The 21,621-nt window shown below is 39.3% G+C and overlaps 1 protein-coding gene across 18 annotated transcripts in view; it reads left to right on the forward strand.

The window, feature by feature from the left end:
• The window catches only part of MICAL3 (microtubule associated monooxygenase, calponin and LIM domain containing 3), a 161,994-nt gene that overhangs the window by 86,635 nt on the left and 53,738 nt on the right, over positions 1-21,621 (forward strand). For 13 of the 18 annotated variants that reach the window (XM_040593961.1, XM_040593978.1, XM_040593960.1 and 10 more), the window contains 4 exons: positions 931-1,038; positions 1,706-1,892; positions 4,859-4,947; positions 6,083-6,170. In XM_040593961.1, the coding sequence (XP_040449895.1) occupies positions 931-1,038; positions 1,706-1,892; positions 4,859-4,947; positions 6,083-6,170 (472 nt within the window). The remainder of the gene's footprint in view (positions 1-930; positions 1,039-1,705; positions 1,893-4,858; positions 4,948-6,082; positions 6,171-21,621) is intronic. The other 5 variants (XM_040593971.1, XM_040593970.1, XM_040593974.1 and 2 more) reach the window with 1 other exon arrangement.

Here is a 21,621-nt window from a genome sequence, read left to right on the forward strand (position 1 = left end):
TAACATGGATGTAACCTCATGATTTTCTTAACCATGTAATTATTGCCAACGGTTGTAAGTATTTCCTGTGAAAAATGCTTCCTCCGCCCCTGCAGTGACTGAACTTGGCTTGCAGATACTCATTTTGTACATGCAAGGTAACAGCCAGCCTAGATTTCTCAGGATACTGGAAGGTTTTTAGATATCCAGAGTTCTGGAGTCAGTCAGTACCCAGATGGAGAAAAGCCTGGTCATAAAGCCATGTTCACAGTTGAACCAATATATGTTCCAGATGTATGCAGGTATGGCTTTAATGCATTGGATGGGGGTCTTGCATCTTTTCCCATATAAACCTCTGTGTATTTTTAACATTGGAAGAATTCATGTTTTTAAATCAGTGTGAGTTTCTTGGTTAAGGATTTTTCCCTCCTCTAGGAATGCTCTATAAATGAATTCTTTGCAGTTGCTAAACATATAAATACGCTGTTGTGATCAGCATGTTGCAATAGACTACATAACATACCTTCTAAAAGATCTTTGTTTCTGATGCCACTTTTACCTGGAGCCTAAAGTCTTATCCTATATTTGGCCTTACCTTTGAGAAGTGTCTATGCTCAGGTTTCCAGGTGCAAAATACTCCACAAGTCAAAGTAGGATCTGCTTTCTTCATCATCATTGTATTTCTAGAGCACTTAAAGAATGCAAAATGTTGTAAGCCACCTTTTCCCTTCTTACAGTTGATCCTGGTCTATACTGGTGATTTCTGATGACACTAGCTTTGCTGTTACTACTTGTCACTCCATGTTGTCCACTGTCTTGGCATGATTTGACCTTTCTGCACCTTTTCACCACCTAACTGTTGTCATTTAGTCATTTTTTTAATTTGAGGTTGTTTTTTTTTTTTTTTTTCTTTTCTCACTTCACTGTTGTTTTATTTCATCCATCTGGTAGAAGTATATAAAGATGTACACAGGCGGAGTGAGCTCATTGGCTGAGCAGATAGCCAATCAGCTTCAAAGGAAAGAGCAACCCAAAACCCTTCTAGACAAGAAGGAACTGGTAAGACAATGTACAGAAGATGATGTGTGTTTGTGAATAGATGTACTGTAGATCTGAAGTATTGTGAGTGTCCAGTTGTTACTGCCATTTATGGAACCTGTCATAGCTTTGTGAAAGACTTCGTTTCCCTCTCTCCATTCACCCTCACTCTTGTCCTCATTTTCCTTGCAAAATGTTTTAATCTAATCTCAGTGTCCAAGCCTTGTGCAAGTTGAGAAATTGCTTGTCGTATTCATGAAGATGTGTTTAATCCACTGGGGCTACTTCTGCATTATTGTTTTCTGGAGGAGATACTGATTTTGATAATGTAGGTCTAAGAATTGCTGTTTGAGGGATTTCTAATTGTGTTGGCTTTCCATCATATACCTCATTCAGTCATTTATTTCAAGGTCTTCGTTAATAGTACTGATGTCCACTTTTCCGTCTGGAGCTTATTTTACTCCTGACATACGTAGGTATGGCATCCTAGGACCTTCCCTGGACAATAAGGTTAGTTTTTGGTGTCCTGGTTAAAACTGTGAATTGTGTCCAAGAACTGCAGCATCCGCGTGTGAAAGACCTGCAGCATCCAGATGCTCTGTATCCACATAAACGAAGAGAAAATACGACCGTGCAATCTTGATGAGGCTGGATACACACAAATTTAGCCATGCCTATTTCTGTCTAGGGCTCGCTCAAAAAGGAGTTCCCCCAAAACCTGGGAGGCAGCGATGTCTGTTACTTCTGCCGCAAGCGAGTCTATGTGATGGAAAGGCTGAGTGCTGAAGGCAAGTTCTTCCACCGCAGTTGCTTCAAGTGTGAATACTGTGCAACAACTCTCCGTTTGTCGTCTTATGCCTATGATATTGAAGATGGTAAGAGAAATTGCCTTTTTGCCAGAATTCTCTTAACTGTCCTGGAAATCCATCTATTAATTCAGCTCTTTCTTTGCTTAAAAATTACTTGGTGGATGGGGACCAGAGTAATGTCCGTTCCAAAGACACCACCTCTCAAACTCTTGAAACAATATAGATTTCCTGCGGCCAGGTCATGCTGACAGCAAAATAACTGATCTCTTAGGAATTAATTTAACATAATAATAGCAGCTAGAATGCAATGAAACAAATAGTAGTTGGGGGCTTTAAAGTGGTTTGGAGGCAGAGTTTGAAAGCTAGACCCTTTACTCTTACTTCAGTACTGTCAAATGAGGAAACTCCTTAGTGTTTAATATGACTTAAGAGAAGGTAACATATTGGAGGCAAATGCAGTCAGCTTTTTCTTCTTTAAGACATTGCAACTCTCCCAACTCTGTATGTTTACTTTAGATGTGCTAAAATAGGAACTTTATAATCGGGGGCTACAATAATAGCTCATTACAAACCATGTTCTGTTTATATAGTGAAAAATGGAGCATCGAAGTTGAGAAGAGGTAAGTCAGTGTTATGTATACATAGAGTTGTTGAAGTAGTTAATGTAAGGTCAGTAATGACTGTTGCTTTCTGTATCTGATAGACTAAGGAGGAAGTAATATGGTTACAAAACTTGCTGATGACTTAGTTAACAGAATCTAGCATGCTAAGAATTAAAGAAAGCTTCAAATATACCTAACAAATCTGAGAAACCACATAATATGGCAGCATATTAAACTCAGTTTATCAACTAAATGTGCACATTAAAAGTAGTCACTTGAATTCACCCATCACTTGTGAAAAGTAATCTTCCGAGAGTAGCAATGTGTTGCATTCTTTGCTTGAGCAGTGGTTGAAATTTCTGAAGAAAAAATATGAGAAAGTATCTCCTGTTAGCTTTTATTTATATCAGCAGGTATGCCTTTATTTTCTTCCACAGCTGCCATTTATCTTTACTGTCTATCTCAATGGGAAAATATGTGCAAAATGATGTAAAACTAGTGAGAGGTTAGATGGAAGGAAGTCTGTTTCAGATACGATGGTGTAGAAACCAAAACAACGGGAAAAAAGTGTTAGTACTGATAGTTTTCCCCACTCAGAGCAAAGATGAAGTAAAAACTATTAACTGATATGTTACAGAATGAAACTCCAGAATATTCTACTGCAGATTGAAATGTTATGAAATTGACAGGTATCTATTGTGTATAACTAGGAAGAATCTTTTTGTGTATACTGGGTAGAATAACGGCCATGGAAACATCATCTAGGTTTAAGGGGCAAAAAGAACCAAAATGTTGTATTGATGGTGCATTATATAATGACTTTAAGTAACAGACTTGCTTGGTCACTAAGAATTGAGGAAACTGAGAGTCATCAAACCAGTCTCCCAGTAAGGAATAGAAAACCCATTATTACTTGGCCGGAAGGTCAGCAGACTTGGCATGCGAGTTTAAAGGGGCCAATTATAATTTTGAAATCAACATATAAAAGTAACATCTTCATCAGTGATCGAAGTTGGGAAAAAGCATTTTTTGAGCACTGCTGTTATTTTGGGCATTCACAAGTAACTGACTATCTGGCTATATATTTAGCAGTAACAGACTGAACTGCTCTGTTAGCTGTATGGACTGGAGCTGACACAGTTTTTGCCACCAGATTCCCTGTGCAGGCAAGCTTATGTATGCAGTTATGGCCAGATAGTTCTCAATGAAGCAAACACAGAGCTTGGAGTTTCAGCACACTTACAGCATTGATTCTGAAATTATATTACATGACTAACAGTTGTGTATGTATGTGAAGCATATATGGCCAAACAGAAATGTGTGGTCTCCTATCTGATGTAATCATTGTGAACAATTTAGCTTATATTTCATTCTGGGTTTTGTTTGAGAGAAAAAAATAACAAAGCTATACGCACATTTTTGCTATTCATCTAGCAGCTTGGACTGATGAGCATTCTGCAGTCAGTGTGGCTTTAGGCTTCAAAGTGAGAATTTTAATGTAAAAACTTTTCTGTTGCTGCTCTTTTCAGACAATTTGAAAGAGCAGTTTTTGGAAAGAGTAGATATTAAGAAATGTTTATTTAAGCAGAGACTTCTTGAAAGATAGTGTTTTTTTTCACTTTTCCATCGTAGAACAAAGCATTGTGTCAATACTAGCCCAGAGAAACTAGAGGAAGAGGTGAAGGTCAGAATATAGGTTTGAAATGCATTAGCAAATTTGTAGGAATAGGATAGCAGTAGGGAATGCTATGGACTGCATACACCAAGCAGGATATACTGGCAAAAGTACACTGGAAGATAATCATGTGTCATCAAATTGCTGCTGTTATTATTATTATTTGTATTATGATATGAGTGCTGCTTTGGCTTCCTGACAGTGTTTCAGATACCGGTGAAAACCCATCTAGGCTTCTGGGGTGTTACTAAACCAGTAATACCACAAAAGGTCTTAACTGTGGAAATGAATCATTGATTGACTGTCCTTTCCACAAGAAGCCACTGTGCATTCTTATCGATGGTTCTTTGGGAGTTAACACTGTCCTCTCCCACTTCCCTCTGCTGGTTGTATTCATTCTTGCTTTTTCCAAAAGTGCTTCTGCCAGCTTTTCATGTGATGATTTCTTTGTTCCTCACACACTGCCCCATTGTTAGCGTATGATACCACACAAGCCTCGCAGCTTTGCTTTGGTGTTTGATAGGATTTTAAGCTAAATGGCTCTCAGGCACCCAATGAAAAGGAGGCTAGCTAGGAGGGTGAGAGAGGAGGGCTGGAGTTAAAACTTCAGATAGTGTTTGCCTCCGTGTATAGTGAAGAAACTAGAGGTAGCAATGGGAATGGCAGCAGAAAATAAGTTGCAGTGAGATGGACATTTATATTGTGCTAAACTGCTGTGTTTTCATTATTGACCATCTTCTGCGTTTTTACTGCAGGTAAATTCTACTGTAAACCTCACTACTGTTACCGACTCTCTGGTTATGCTCAAAGGAAGAGGCCAGCAGTGGGTCCTCTGTCGGGAAAGGTAACTCATTATTTTCTCTAACATGTCATGTTAACGGGTTTTGATTCTTAACATTGTAAAAGTAAATATGTTGAGGTTTTTTTTAGAAAGTAGAAAAAAAATCAGAGTGCATCGAGTTGCTTTTTTTGTGTCATGAGAGCTTACATTCTATATATTTTATTTAAAAGCAGCTCCTTTAATTACCACTTCTCTTTTCAGGGTTCTTATTGTAAAATAATGTACTGTCCCATTCAGAACAGGGTTTTGATTTGTTTTCTTGTCAGCTTAAATACTTATTCAGTCCATGCAGAGAATAAATGAATAATGTTACCAGTTTCGCTTTTCCTTTGTTTCTCCATCTTTTTTCTTAAAATGAAACAAATTATTTGAATTTCCTTTGAGATGTGAAGTTCTACCCCACTTGCATAGGCTATGAGGAGGACCAGCCTTCATTTCTGAAGGTTTTCTGTATGTTAATGGGAACCTGTGTGAAAAGAAAGGATATCGCTTTCCTATACTATCATAATGGAAGCATTTGTGCTCTAAGTATAGGATCAAGACGCACTGTGTAATACAGAAAAGTCTCCCAGCTTCTGTCATTGCAATCCAAGGCACTTGTCTCCTCAACCCCTTTTTCAGTATTTATGCATACTCTGAGCAAACTACATGCTAGTCTCTTAACAAGTTCTGTTACGCTTGCACGCTACAAATTGTCCTTCCCCCTTAAATTATTTTTTCCTTTGTGGTAGTGGTGGTGCTTGTCGTTCTGCCTGTTTCTCGGGTTTTGTTAGTACAAGCTGAAGCTGTATTCCTTCTTTTTGGAAGTATAAGGGATCCATCCCAATATTTGTGCCATACTTCATGGCAAAAATGAAGACTAAAATATTACTTGTTTTATTTCCCAGATGCGCAGACTTTGGGGATCTTAGTGCTGTGCTTTCTTGGATATCCAGCTTGTTTTTCAGAGCTTTAATGAATCTGCAAATTGAGAAGGAACATGCTTGGTTCAGAGCTTGCCTTTTGTGATGGTTAAGGGGTATCTTCACTGTGAGAGGGATGCCTCCCTGGTCCAGTGTATTCAGTATTGAAAAGAAGAGAGTATTTCTGAGGCATTTGCTGTTTTAATATGAATTCAATTTCCCCTGCATTCTCTCAGGACGCCAAAGGACCTCTGCAGGACACCATGGCAAGTGACGGAAGTGGACGGGCAAATACCATCTCCACCTCAGCAGAGAGGGCCCCAGGTAGCTCCGCTTCCTTCTTTAGCCGGGTGGTGCAGTACTCTCTCAGCCTCTTTGGCAGAGTTAGGGTGGCGAGCCAGCACCTGCAAAGCACAGTTTCCTCGATTGGGCACCAGGTAGCCCAGAACCCTCTGGACTCCTTTTTCATGTGTCAGCTGATGGCTTTTGGGGTTCCCTTTCTCTATGTCCAGTCAGAAGTTCTTGTGCAGATTCTAGGGGAATTCTGTGGGCAGCCTGCTGACCAGTAAGAATTAATGTTGACCCAACTTTGAGCTGTGTAATTCGTGTGATTTTTGGGGTGCCATGTGAATTTCGTGTGTTTTGTGAAAGCTCAATATATTGTTTTGCACTGTGGCTTTGGGGCCTAGATGTTCTCAGTCCTTTCAAGGACATTATCTGGAAGAATTCCAGGAAAACACGGATGCTCAGGTGAGGGTCTTCTCTGAGTGGGCCCCCGTGAAGGGCCCTGTAATGTGTACAGCTCAGCGCCACTGAAGGTAAAAGTTCTTCCGCTGCGCTGGAGTAGCTCACAAACTGGATTTCTGTGTTTGCCTGAATTCTGGGTGTGGTTTCTTGTTCTCCCAAGCTTCTCTTCATTAATCTGGTACTTGAATGGGAAAGATCCCATTACCTCTGGATTGTCTCCTTTGGAATTCTGGGTGTCTGACAGCTGATGGGATTGGATTCCTTAAACCCCTTGAGTTTCGTGGTGCTGGCAGGGTCATGGTGCTCTTCCCTCACTTCCAGAATCTGTGCTGCTCCTAGCCATGGCTTTGGGAATGGGGTGGTGGATGTGTGTGTTCTACTGTGAAGTAGTTTTGCCTTTTAACTTGAAATTCTAATTCCTTCTAACATGGGAGAAGTGTCTGTGCTACAAATGCTCGTTTGCCCAGCCCCTAAGTGCTCATTTAGTGATGTCAGAAAAAGGAAAAGATTTGATTTCTAGTACTTGTTCCAGAACATTATGGGTAAACTAAATAAGCTGCTTTTAGAGAGAGAACATACTTACAGCAACACTTTGAGAAAAGAATGTTTTCACAGTGCTAGTTTAGAAAAGACCTTAAAAACACACAGGCAAATAAAAATCATGCTATTATTTTACTTTATGTATTATTCTTACAAGTGTTTCTAAGATTCTAACTGAGTGCAATCCAGCAGAAATTTATTCTTAGTGTATGTAGTTGATTCTTGAAGTGTAGTTTGATGATTTCCTCTTTTGTTTGTGTGGAATTTCCATGTGGCAAAATGGAGGAAAGGGAAAAGGTGTGGAAGAGTGACATTTGCAAAATGCTGTGGACAGATGGGTTAACTACAGCATTTTTGTACAACTGGAGAGGCTTAAAATTGCTTTCTCTAAAAGTTAAAAGATTTTTTTTGTTTTTTCTAGCTGGATCATATTCTTTAAGATGAATGGAAAAAATATTTCTTGGAGCACAGGGAATCTGATGCGAGAGTGAGGTGGTTTATGGAGTGAAGCTGTTGGTGATAAGAAGTGGAAGGAGGGTTTAGCTATTTATATCAATTAGTTTATCAAACCAATTGCTGGCAGAAAGTCTCCTTCCTCCAATTTAGTCCTTCCAACTGATTGAATTTAATTACTCACTTTTATAAATGAGCATTCAGTAAATAGCATCTAAGTGATCACTAAGTAGAGGAAACAATAAGCCATGGTTTGCTATAAACTTAGATAAATCAAATATGAATCAGCTGTAAGTCAGATGTTTCCATCTCTCCTTATGTAGCAGTGGCACAATCCTGTAGCAGAACTGAAGTACTTCCAGAGGAGTAAAACAGAACAGACACTACTTTATTAAATGACAAAACTTGAAATCTAGGGCTCCTTCTCTTTGCTTTCTGCTTTTCTAAAGCAGTGTACAGCTGAAGCATAATTTTTAAAGCTTTTGAACCTTTTAAAACTTTGCCTCTTGCAGTACCCAAAGTGTAGTAGGACATACCCAGCTGGGTCAAGCTAGGTCATCTTCAGGGCAGCGTATTGTGGTGCATTCTTGTATGTGCATGACAGAAGTACATTTCATGGTAGAAAAGTGAGCAGTGCCTCTGCTGTTCTCCCCCTTTCTGCTAGAAAAATGCCATTAGTGGCTGAGATTTTGTTTTCTTCATGAGGTAAGTTCTAAGTATATCTTAAAACTACTGGCTTAACAATGGTTAAGAAGCAGGAGGAGCCTAAATGCAGTGTACTTTCAAAGCAAACCACAGTGTCATTAAAGGCAGGTCAGTTCTCTGTTAGCGTGACAGTCGTGTCCTGCAGCTCCTGTTCTTGCTGGGTGTGTAGGTCAGGAAACCTGTGATGTGTTTACAGTTATATATGGTTTGAAAAAAATAAAACAAACCCTTTTGAATTACAACACAGGCTAATACAGTGGAAGAAAAGGATATTATTCCTGAATAATCAAAAGGAGTCTATAAGATTACATCTCGGTATAATTTCTGACTTTGAACTATATGCTTTCTTGCAATTTATTAATTTGTCTGTTTAAGACACTAAAGACACTCTGCTTTTCACTGTAGAGTAGACAAATCCCTTGAGCAAAAAACCTGTACTGAAATGGAGATAAAGGCAGAGCTCTGTTTCCGAGGCTCCACTTCACCCATCTGATAGACTCATCTAATACAGGTCATACACTTAAAAATGTTTGACCTCCCTTAAAGCAAATGCCACCAAATGTAATTTGGCAATAGCAATTTCAGACCCTGAGGGCTGAGCCAGTCCTCAGTAGTGAGGTAGATCTTGATGTGGAGTGTAAGTTGCCTCTGAAATGATTAAGTAAAAAAAAAAAAGTAAAAAAAAAAAAAGTGTAACATGCATAAGTTTGATATTTGATGGAGATGTAAAGATAGTTTAGAAGGCAAAAGGAAGGTGTAGAACAGAAACCTCAGTCAAAGAAGATACAAGACAAAAACCCAGCTGTTTTACGATTTTATACCTCTGAGTTAAATTCAGCCCTGAGTTAGTACAAGTGCTTGTTTGGTGAGCTTTATGGTGACTCATGCAAGGCCTGCTTTTTAGTTGCCATGGAATCTCAAATGGATGTAAATTGCATGGGTTCTCCCCCTACACTCAGTGTCTCCTTTGCTATACCACCAAATCTGGCCTCTTCTTTTTTAGCCAGCTTAATGCTTAAAATATATTCAACCACAAAATGGCTTTCAGTTGGCTTGGTCAGCTGAGGTGAGACTGGTCACAACAAGCACTTTCTTGTGATGTGTTTACTAACCTGATCGGCATGTATTAATTTTGTTAAAGTCATCAGTCCCTCACTGGGTGGCTGCAGTCTTAACTGGCATTTAATGTGTTTTGTCTGTCCCTTGTGCTGTAATGATAATTGCAGGGCACAATCCTTGATAAGCAGGTTGAGGGGGGGTTTAGCAGTCAGTTAGAATCACGCTTCTTGTTAAGGTTTTGCCTGGTTTGCCAGAGACCCTGTGTGGCATCGTATGTGGTGGTTACAAGGGGTGTTCCCAGGGAGGCTACGGTCAAACTGGCTCTTGCAATGTAGATCAACCCTTCAGCTTGGGAAGTGGCAACAAGCTTTTGAGTGATGGATGCCATTCTCTCTGGGGAAGGGAAGTTGGGGAAGGTTGTTACTGTGCTTTTGGTCCTGCTGGACTGTGGCATGCTTGTCATAGATTCTGTAACCTTTCTCTGTATGCTGTCTGCCTGTTTTTCTCTATCTTCTGCATTTGCCTTTGTGCCAAAATCAGTGCTATTGCCAAGAGAAAAAAAAAAATGAAACCAACTTTGCTTTTCAGCTGTCTCTGCCTTTGATAATCTGTAACTGCTGTGTCTTGGATTTTATTTTTTTTTAATATTATTTACAGTACTTCATATGGTTTTAATGTGCTTTTAATGCAAATGCTGTTCTTCTGTTTGTTCTAAAGGTCTGTAAGAAATATTTCTGAACTTTCAGCCCTTTCTTGACAGGTGGACTTGGAACAGTCTTTACCCCTATCAGCTTTATGATATGCTTCTTGGGGTGACTTTAGCTGGTCATGTTTTGTTGTGAGATGTTTCCTATTTCAGGCTTGTGTTCTCACAGCAATACATTTCTGTCCCTGTCAGCAATAGGGAGTTCATAAGGGAAAGACCTGCTAGGGAAGGTCATACTCCAAAATATACAGCAATATTAAATAAAAAATGCAAGTCATGAGATCTTTGCAGTAGTTACTTGACCTGTAAAAGATTTAAGAAGCCAAATATAAGCCATAGTATGCAAAACTGAAAAATGCAATGCAAAGTAGAGGCATTAAATCTCCTGCTTTAAAATCACAAAAATACATAGTGTACATGATACAGGTATGCAACGTGAAAAGTTAAAAATCCTCCTATGGATTTGCCTTAAGTGTTTTCAGGGAGCAATGTTCTGAGCAAAGCCCTTCACTGTTGTATATAGCAAGCAAAGCTGGACTTTGTGAGAGGAAGTTCTTTTGCTGACTTGGAGAGCTAGAAAAGGGGGTGGCTGCTTCCTGTAAGTGGCATGGCCTTTAAAGTAAATTATCTGAGCCACATTTTGAAAAGGATCTTAACTGTCTGTACAATTTTAATGAATCTTTATGAATGCTTCCAGTATTATTTGCATACAATTCTACTTCTCTGTCTAACAAAGTACAAATACATTTTATATATATTTCTGTATAGAAATAAGTGCTTGTTCAAAAACACGGTCTCTTTATGGTTTTACATACGTTGAACATGCCTTACTTGTGAAAATTATTCAGCTCAAAGCAATACTGTTTGCATGTGCAGACAAATATATCTTCATGAAGTCTCCACTTGGTCACTTCTTTCCATTATTATTCACACTTGAGTTTTGTTTGAATTTGGTCTGTTATAAACATTAAATTACAGAAGATAACAGCAAACTAATTCTGTGACATCATGTTCTGTTTGTGATGCCTTCATTTTAAACCACTGAGCCGTGCATTTACAAACACATCCATACCCCATGCCAACCCACAACTTCCCACCCCCCCCAAAAAAAAAAAGAAAAAAAGTAGTACATCCATATTTCAGGATGTACCACTAAACTGGGAGGAAAGATAATTCCTCTACTACTGTGCCTTGAATGTTGTCTGTTCTGTTTGGAGGAGCTGTGATGGCGGGTTTTGCAGGACATGGCACATGATACAGAACCCTTTTATGGGGTTTCATACAACTGCAAAGAGATCTGATGCAAGATTTATGTCTCTCTGTTGGAACATTTAAAATATAAACTTAAGAACCAGACCCTGTATTTTTGGAAGCTGAGGAGAATGTGTGTGGGTTGCCTGATTAGGACCGAGGTTCAGTGCCCAGTGATTCATCGCTCAATAGCAAGCCAGGAATCTCTGTTAGGATAACTGCTTGACTGTTCCCAGTCCGTCATGTTCCTTGTCAGTGTTCTTATCAGGATTTGGGTAGCTTTGGCATAAAGGAAAGGAGAATGTTAAAGGACCAGCAATTTGAAGCCTGGAAAACTGGGAAAGCCAAAGGCATGATGGAGAAGTTATTTTGTTCTGAAGAGTGGAGATGAAGCTGACCTGATAGCTTCACTGAAAAATCCTGAAAAATGTTTTGGGGACCGAGGAAAGATACACACAGTAGCGATGTGCTGAGTTCGTGCTCATGGCTGGATCCTGCTAAGAACACTTTTTCCTGGGAGTGCCTGGGCTCCCGATTCCACCTTTCTCTCTAGCTTTCAGACCTGTAGACTTGTGCCACTGGAATATTTGTTTATTGTTTGTATGTGTATATTCTGAAGGGTGATATGAATTTTTCTGGGCACTTTTTTTTATTGAATGGTTTTGTGTCTTAGAAAAAAAGTGTCGAGTTTGTGTGAAGGGCTTGGATTTTTCTTAATTGCTGAATTAAAATACCTGGCTTTTTTGAAAAGTGGAATCCAAGAAATGACCATTTTGAGATTGTTTTCCTCAGAGAAAAGGAGGGAGTGTGCATAAAATAAGCTTGGTGACAGATCATGTTCAAGTGAGACAAACAGTGCTCAGAAAGGCTTCATGTCTCCATTGTATAGCCTCTTTGAAGATTTTGATTTATGCAGTTGTTTTTAACCTGTTTTTGTTTTGGGTGTGTGTCTCTGAATTATGTAACACGTGGTTTTCCTGTTGCTGTGAATTCAAGACATTATTTGTTCAACTGTGTGAAATGTTCAAGGGAATAAATTCAAACAAACTTCAGGTTTCTGAGTTTTTCTTTGTCCTCCCCCTTCTCCCTCCACTGGTTCCAGGTGAGGGATGCTGCAGGGGATACAGAGTTGGTGGAAGGCATAAATCTAGCAAGCTCAAACACAGAAGACATTTTGGGGAGCTGTGTGGCATGTGCCATCTGTCACTGCTAAGTATTGTTTCTCAGGCTTCTGATTGTGTTTTTTTTTTAAAAAAAACATTTTCTGTTATGTTGTGGTTTGCTTGGAGTGCAGGGTGTACACTGCACGGACAGCATGACATATTGCAGTAGAAAACCTTCTAAGGACCCCCATACCAAATATTCTCCTGCTTTGGCAAAGCTGGCTTTGGATAGATGCGCTCTCAGTTTGCCGCTTCACTGATTTTGGTCAATTTGGGAAGCAGTTCTGTGTGTCTTGCTGCAGGCCAGAGGTCTTGCACTCTGTAAGCAAGGCAGTGATACCCACCTGTGAGGGGAGAGGAGGAACACGGGCGAGTGCAAGTCAGTGCTGGGGAGCAGGGAGGCATAGCCTTCACACGTGGTATGACAGGTAAGCGTCTCGGCAGGATTTGGTTCCTCTTGGTATAGCAGCAGCTGTGATAATGGGGTGTTTTGTTGTGATGGAATGGCAGAAAATGAGTAAATACAGAGCCTTATAGACAAACCCTGTGTCTTATGTCCTAGCTGGACAGTTGTCTTCTCTCAGAAGAATGGCACATGAGGAGATGACCTCCCTTCCTTAAGACCATTAAGAGCCTATTCGGTAATGTTCTCATGACGAGCAGATAGAGCTGGATCTTAGTTTTGAGCTACATTTTCCTGTTCTCAAAGGTATATTGGATTAGTCTACATTAGGGACTCGTTCTGTGTCTCTTTTTTGCATGCTTCTCGTGCTTTCTACTGCACCACTGGCAAATAAAAGCTTGTAATAGCAGATAACTGTTGGGAGACTAATTGTGAATGGTGTTTGGCAGAGTAGTTGTGTTTAAATGGTAGCTCACAGAACTGCAACCGCAGACCAGTTCTGTTACACATAAGAGTTCCTTTGTTGGAGGAAAGTAATCACTTGTGCCTTTGAAATTGCCTTTTGTTTCTTTACTATAATCAGTAGTCCTGATTTTGAGGCTAAAATGGACTTTCAGTTCTGAGGAGGAGCCGTCAGCGTTCAGTGTAAAATTTCATGTGCTGGTGCATGAACTAGAAAAGTCATTTTGATGCACTGCTGGAACAGCCTCCACTGTTCTGTATCAGGAAAACTGTTAACTCTGCAGCTACATATACGCTCTAGAAATCAAATGTTTGCTTCATGAATTTTTTTTTTTAAAAAAAGGAAAAACAAAGGAAAAAAACCAGGATGAAAGGAGGTGCATTTCCTGAGCTCACCCCCATCAGAGGTGAAGTCAGACTTCCTTGCTGTACCAGTATAGGAGACATTGTTTTCGGCTAAAACTTGGAGAAACCAAGTATTTGTGTGATGGGAGAGTTCCCAGGCACTCTCACCTCATTCCCCTTGAAGTCTACACAGATGCCTCCCACTTTCTGTTCCTGTGCCTGTGATTCTTCTCTGGTCTCATGGCTTCTGGTGTTCTCTTACTAATGCCTACAGGAGGAGTTGAGCTCTGTGTCCTGCCCCCTGGATGGGAGAGGGGAACTCCTTTCATGGCTTGGACACTCAAAAGTCACTTTTTGTTAAAGACATCCTAGTTTTGTTTGTGAAACAAAACCATTTTCAAGCATTCTTCCCTTCGGTGCCACCCTTCTTCCTCTCTCCCAGTCCAGCCTAAGATACTTACTTTAAAATGATTTATTGTAGAGGAAACTTGATTCTGTAAATAAAGCCCCAAATAGCACACTCTATCAAATATCATTCTTTTTAACCATTGTTGTGCAAATAAACTGACCTGAACATCAGGAAGAAAAGTAGACAGTTTGGGCTGGGCCACGTTCTTTCTGAACATACGTGCTTCTTTTTCTTTGCCTGTAGTTCTGTAAAGAGAGTGTGTTGATTTTTCTGAATATGCTGTCCTGGAATCTTGAATTATACAGATGTGTCCTTCCATTGCATCTGTCACTTTTGAGGGTCTCTTAATATTATTTAGGACTTGCAGAACTTGGTGAACAGATTAAATATTGTCTTCATCTTAGAGGAAGTGAGGTATCATGTACTTTTTTGCAGTTAACACCCTCAAAAAGAAATTATCCACAGAAAATCTTATGGCTGCTTACAAACATCCAACTATTTATCCCAGAACTGAAATCGAAGTACTGAAATTCATTTTATAAATAGTAATATATTAAAGATAAATTTTAAGAACAAGGTATCATAATTTTGTATGTAAATCACTTTAAAGCTTTGAGGTACTGAGCCATTCACAAATGCACAAAAGTCTGTGGGCATGTTTTGGTTCCACAAAAAACAGGTGACTTCCACTGAAGATGGACTGAATTAGCTTTTACAGGGGTCTGGAAACTTCATTTGAAGATTTGAGGTTTTGGGAGTACTTAGGATGTTTTCCACCATACATCCCAAATCAGCTTGCTTCATCAGATACATTTTGGTAGCAGTTTTGCCGAGAAGCATGTTGGCTTAGACCATCTCCTTTGCAACATGCATCACTATGGTAGTGTAGAAAGCCTGCTGTCTACTAGTTGTTTTAAATTTTGGACATACTACAATTCATCTGGTATGACAGCAGAGTAACTTTCATACAGATCTTTTCCTCTAACGTTCTGTAATAGTGATGAGAAACTGTAAGGTACTTTAAAAATAATAAAATGAATGAGTAAATGTCTGTTCACCTTATACCAATTAAAGCAAGCCAGTGATAGTTTTACTACCTGCTTGTGATCAGCAGGATAATATATTAAGGCATGTCTTTGGTAATGCATCTCAAACTATGAGGAGAAGCAAGGGCATAAAATCAAACTTAACAAAAAACACCAGAAAAACCACAACCACCCCACACCAAAACCTGAAACAAACAACAAAACAAATGGAAATAATCTGAAGGGAAAGAATAGATAGCCAAGAGTCAACATCGAACCTGTTCTCCTGCTTCTATGTAGTGTATTTATGAAGGAAGGTGGAGCAGTGGTTGCTGAGCTGATCCTGACGATGTAGAGTTTTGCTTCGGCTTTCTAAACAAAACTGGGCAGATGCTTCTTAAGTATGAGATGGCACTTCTATGCTCTGTTTAGCTGCTTACATCTTCTCTCAAAAATGTATGTTTAGTCTGACATTTCTCATGTTTGCTGTCATCCCAGAAGGCTGTGTTTTCTTTTTTAGGAAAATTTTATAGCTGACCTTTCTGCTGTTACAGAAGTTTATCTGATGGCTTGCGGGTAGAAGTGTTTAAAAATAGGACCTTTTTACCCAAGAGATGTTTCAAATACTTTCAGGCTTTGGTAACTCGGTGATTTAAAACATCAGAACTGATGTGTAAGTTATCTTTAATCAGTAATGTGTCTTTTTGAAGCTTTCTTTCCAGAACTGGGGCAGATTGTGAATATACCTGGCTATGTAACTATATACAAGAATTTTCCTAGTTTCAGAAAAAATCCCACTAAGCTGTGAAGCTTTGGATTGCTTTGAATATTCAGTTGCTTTGTAAGTTATGCAAGAGTATGTGGGATAAATGTAGATAGTAGAAAAGTGTGCAAGAGGATGAGGGAGCAAATGTTGATGCTTTTTTGGAGTATATGGAACTTTTACTTAGGGCAGATATTCCCCAGTATGTTTTCCTGTAACTCCCAGCCTCAGAGTTCAGCCTGTTCCATTTGCAGCACTTCATAATCTTGACATAAGAAATTAAGTAAGGACATGGTTAGTACCTAAATATATTCTGAGTTCCAGTAATTATGGAAATCAGTAGTAGATTGCAATAGAAGAGATAGTGGTTATTAGCTCAGTAGTTGAAAGAAGATACCCATTTGAAAGCCGTGGTTTGAATCTGATCACAATTTGAACGGGAAACATAAAACTTTTGAAATTCTACACTTCTATTATGTATGACAAAATTTTTGCTTCCTGATGGGTTGTTCTTTATTGATCAAGACATCAAAGGTAGAACTGGAAGTACCAGTTTTTATAAAAAGTAGGCAATATTTGTATTGATAGATACCTCTATTACTTTTAGATGGAAATGTCCTTGCTTCAGCTTTGTGTTATTTGCATGCTGGGAATCACCTGCCTGATCCCTCCCAGTGAAATGAGAAGTTCCAGAGGGCTGCTACGTACAAGTGACAAGAAATAGATGCCACTATGTGTAAACTATATGAAGGCTTACGTACTAGGGAGGATAACAACATGAAAGGGAACACTGTTTGGATTATAACTTAGACAATCACTCTTAAATATTAATTTCCAAGTTAGTTAACAAAACAAAGGAGTATTTCACTTAAAAAGGAGGAAAACCTAATGAGCCAAGGTCATAGTGATTTTAAAACTAGCGTGGCCTTCCTCTTCTTTCCGTTTTCTCTCTGGATGTGCCTCATCCCAGATGGTCCTTTGAGGTAACATACCTTTAATAGCTTCCAGGACAAAATTTACACCTGCGAAGTAATGTTATCTTTAGCCCGATTATCCCTCAGCGCTCTTCAGCCTTCCCACACTCCGCATCTTTCAGGAAATGGAAACGAGGCCAGGCAAGTCATGATAGAGCTGATCAAAACACTGGAGAGAGCTCAGGCATTTTAAATGTTACCAATAAAATGGAAAATGATTGGTAATATGTTACTGACTTAGCAATACTCCTGAGTAATAGACACACTAATAACTAACAGACTTGGTGTAAGCTGATGTAGGGTTTATATATCTCTAGTACTGGAAACCTGTTTGGGCAGCAAGCAGTAAAAGTGAAATCTGTACAAATGTTAAGATTTTCTGCCAGAAAAGATGAACTAAGAGGAATCAAGCTTAGCAGTGTTCCCTGGGGCTTGGATTAGGTGACCTAATACCTCCTTTTCCCTGTTTCTTTTCTCCACCCACGAGCTACAACACTGGACTCTTTCCAGGAGTCAAAAATAGCTATATTCCAGGATTATTCTATACCTCTGTACCTCTTTATCTCTGCTGTAATGAAGACAAACTTTTCTGTATTACAAAACCATATACTGAACTTCCATTATGTGACACTGCTAATTCATGCATCCGCATATGAAAGCCACTTCCTTAAACATAATTTCATAGTATAAATTGCAGATGAATTTTTACTTGTTTTCAAGACATAAATATAAATTACAGATAACCTTGAAATAAAACCGGTTAATTATATTTCCTTCTGTTTGCTTCCACTAAAACAAAGAAAGGTCAGATCAATCAAACTGGCAGCTATTGCTAGGCCTTGCCCTACAGGTGCTGTAGGAAGCAGTGTTTTGTCAGTATCTGTTTTGGCAATTCTAGAAGTCTGTTTTAACCAAAATAGTGTGTGGGTAGGGGAAAACATTGTAACACCTGTAAGATAAACATATAGGTTACTAATTTCATTCAGTAGTCAGTCCAATTCGCTTTCGTAGTTACGAAGAGAAGGGGCTTCCACGTTTACTGACATTTGAGATGTGAGGAACTTAATTGTAGGTGGAGACTGTGGAATGTATGGAGGAGGACTTGTATCTCGTATGGTTGTTTCTGGGGTATCTATTTCAGCATCCCTTGAATATTTTAGCTGTCAGTTATTCCCATACACATTATAATGTGGGTGGTGGGGGTGTGTGCTTGGGAGCCTCCCTGCTCCTTATTGCTTGGGGAACCAGTGGATATATACAGGAATCTCAGTGGTTTTTATTTCATGTGCTGTGTGCTGTTGAATTGAGTAATGCTGTAAAATTTAGTTAGCACTGGAGGTTGTGTTGGTTCTTTAGTAACTCTGCTGGGTACTTCTGCATCAGAGGATATTTAAGCTGCACAGACAGAAAGGTGTTTTATCTAGTCTCCTCATTTTTAAGTTTAGGTTCCTGATTTACTAGGAATAATTGCAGGAAGACTGACAGTCTGAGGATGGCCTTGACACGGTAGTAGAGATCTCAAGCATGTTGGTTGCTCAGTGGCAAAACCCTTTTTCTTCTGGTAGGCTAGAAAGAGCTGCTGTTCTGCTCTGTATCTGCTCCTTAGTTCCCTAGATTTTAAATATCAGGTCAAGGACAGTTGTACTGACCAAGTCCAACCTGCGTTAAGACAGTATACATGTGTACAATTCCCTTACCAACTCCAAGAGCTTTGACTCAGTAGAGTATATCTATCTTGTGGAAAGCTTAGTTAATGTTTATTGATATGTGTGTATTACAGAAGAACTTCAGTAAGGCCATCTTCAGGTTTGAGCTCATTTTGAATCCTGTGCGTGGCCATTCTAGATATCTTGCTTATGAATAGACTTTGTTTTTCTTATCATACTATCCTCTTTGAATTCAGGGCTTTTATATTTAGCAGATCGTGTTATGGATCAAACTGGAAACACAGACATCAGAAAATTCAAGATTTGATGGCTTCTTAATACAGCTGAGTAATTGAGGCTTCCTGAGAGCTTGGGAATACACTAGGATAGTAAGAAAGAAAGTCGAAGCATTATGTCAAAATAACATTGACATTTCATGACTATTAAGTATTTATATTTGAATAAATCATTCTTGTTTCTATTTGAGCACGTGTTGTATTACCCCTTTTGGCTCTGAGGATATGCTTATCAAGTTTCAGGGGGATCCTACCAGGATATGTGCATTTCTGCAGTATGTCGTGTGAGGCTGTGTGATGGGCAAGCAGTGACAAGAATTTAGCAGACTGGCTGGGCTCTTTCCAGTGGTTTCCTGAAGACATTTCTTAAAAGCAAAGATAAATTTTGAAGGGTGGATGGATCTAGATTTAAAATTTGAAACTTCTTCCCAACCCTTAAAAAATCCGTTCCATTTAACATGCTTCTGCAGGTCAGTTTATGGTTGCCGTCTACATGTTTCATGTACAAAAAATTTTAACAGTGGTTAGATACTAATTTTGGAGAGGATTAAGGAAAGTATTTCTGGCTATGTCTCAGAAGAAATCAGTTGCACTTATTTAAAGGGAATGTCTTAACTGACTTATCATTTCAATATGTGCAGCATCCAACAAGAGGCCTTGATACTAAGATATTTTTTTTGTACACACTGTGCTGAGCACAGCGAACATCTCATAGGAGGTGCTGTTGTTCAGCCTGCTCATGTAAACCCTGTAATCATTACAACTAAAATGCAACATATTTTAGTTTCTTATTTCAAAATGTTTTGGTTTGACAGGTTGGGAGGGGATTGGAGCTGGGCGTTCTATCTGGATCCTCTTTGTGGCACTGCTACTAGTCTGTTGTGAGATTGCCTTGCTGGTATTTAATCTCTGTGTCTGGACTTGTGCAATGCCTCTACAGTACTTACCTACTTGCAAAATAGGTTTGTTTTAATATGCTAATGCTTGTAAAACATTTTGAGGCCCTTGGATGAGAAGTGGAGTTGGAATACAAAGCAGCAGTTAATAGAACTGAGGTGAGTGAAGGTGAAACTTCTGGGGGAAAAATGAAACTCAATCTGACATTAACACAAATGGAAAATGAGAAGCCAAAAAATGCCGCTGGATCTCGTTTGCCACCTTCTCTGTACCTCAGTGATAACATTTGCTGAACTCCAAGCACACTTCAGAAACAGTACCCCAGAAGATATTTCTTAGAAATGAATGGCAACAGAATCTGAGGACTTTGAGAATTTCTGACTCAGGCCCCTGGATTCCAGCACTGGTGGAGAGTTCTCCTGGCTGGCTCACCAAATTGCATCACTTTTAAACTCCCACAGAAAAGTTCCCATCTTCCATACCTGTACTTTGTCATATACAATGTGCTGCTGTTTCTATAGGAGTTGTTTTATCTGGCATAGTTGCATTCTCAAACAATTGTGTGGCGATAGAAGTAATTGAAGAGTTTGGAAAAGACGAGTGTACAAACAAACAAGGTACAGTGTTTCACGTTATCATAAAAGCACAAGATCAGAGAAATCCAGAATGAAGATTTTCCTGAGAAATGTATTAATTCCTTCCCCCTTTTGCATGTGTTTCACAGTAGACTCCACTACTTGAATTTCTGTAACTCCCCAAGGCTAAAGCTGAGTCTGTGCAAAATACTGGACCCACACTTCACAAGAGATGACATGTAACTTAGCTTGCAGTCTTAACAGATTTTACTAGAAAAGGAAGTCTAGAGGTACTGCATGACTAGTAAAAATACATTCTAATGAAACAGGCAGGTGATTGCCCTTTGGGAAGAATTCATTGTTCTCAGATTCACAGTTTTCTCCTGCATTTTTAGCAAATGTTATGTCAGGGAGTAAGCTTGGCAAGATTTCATCTAGCTCATGAGAATAATGTGTAGATTTTACAGAGCAAGGTAGTACTAGGAGAAAATCGAGATGGGATCCTTTCTCAAGAGGAGTTTCTCAAACCTTCCAGTAATTGCCAGAGTTTTTGGAATAGGACACATCAATGCAGGCAAGCAGTTCAGCGTAGGAATGTTATCTCTGATCATATGATTATCTTTACAGGAGGGAGGCTGTGTCAAGGCTGAGATAAATAAAGGACTCTGGCAGCTTTCATGCAACAGCTAAGCAGCCTGTCCTCTTAAGAAGAAACAGTTCCCTTCAGATGATCTATGTAATGTTCATGGCCCACTGACTCTTCCAAAGTAATCAGATTTTAAAACATCCTATTTTGGATGTTGTTTGTGGATTTTTAGCTGGTCAGTTGATTGCATGAGAAGCTGCTCTTGGCTTTCAGGTAGCTCCCATCTCTGGCTAGTAACGTAGCTTTTTTTCTGGCAAACACAGCCTCTTCAGCCCTGTTTCTTTCAGTTGTGACTGGTTGCTGACTTTTGGCTCAGATGCACTGACGAGGTAGAATGTCAGGTAATGGATAATGAGAGCACTCCACAGCTATCTCCCACCAGCAAGCCCCAAAACAGTCTGGGCAATACAACATAATGATTTGAGAGGCACCTTTCCCCTCCAGAGAAACATTAGAGAATAAGCTTTAGCATTTACAAGAACTGCACTATATGTATATGGAGGAAATAAGGGCAGGAAGGCTTCAAATTTCCTTGTCCCTATTTACAGTTTCTTATTTGTAGCTTCAAATGAATTGGTGTGAACTTTATAGCATAATACAAATAGTTAATCATCTGATCATGTTAACGAAATGTGTATGTCACAGTTTGGTCGCTTTCCCTTCTGATATTTGATGGCTTTGTGATGCAGAAAGCTGGTTATCAGTTGCAT

The sequence above is a fragment of the Falco naumanni genome, chromosome 5 (assembly GCF_017639655.2).
Source record: "Falco naumanni isolate bFalNau1 chromosome 5, bFalNau1.pat, whole genome shotgun sequence".
NCBI classification, from domain to species: Eukaryota; Metazoa; Chordata; class Aves; order Falconiformes; family Falconidae; genus Falco; species Falco naumanni.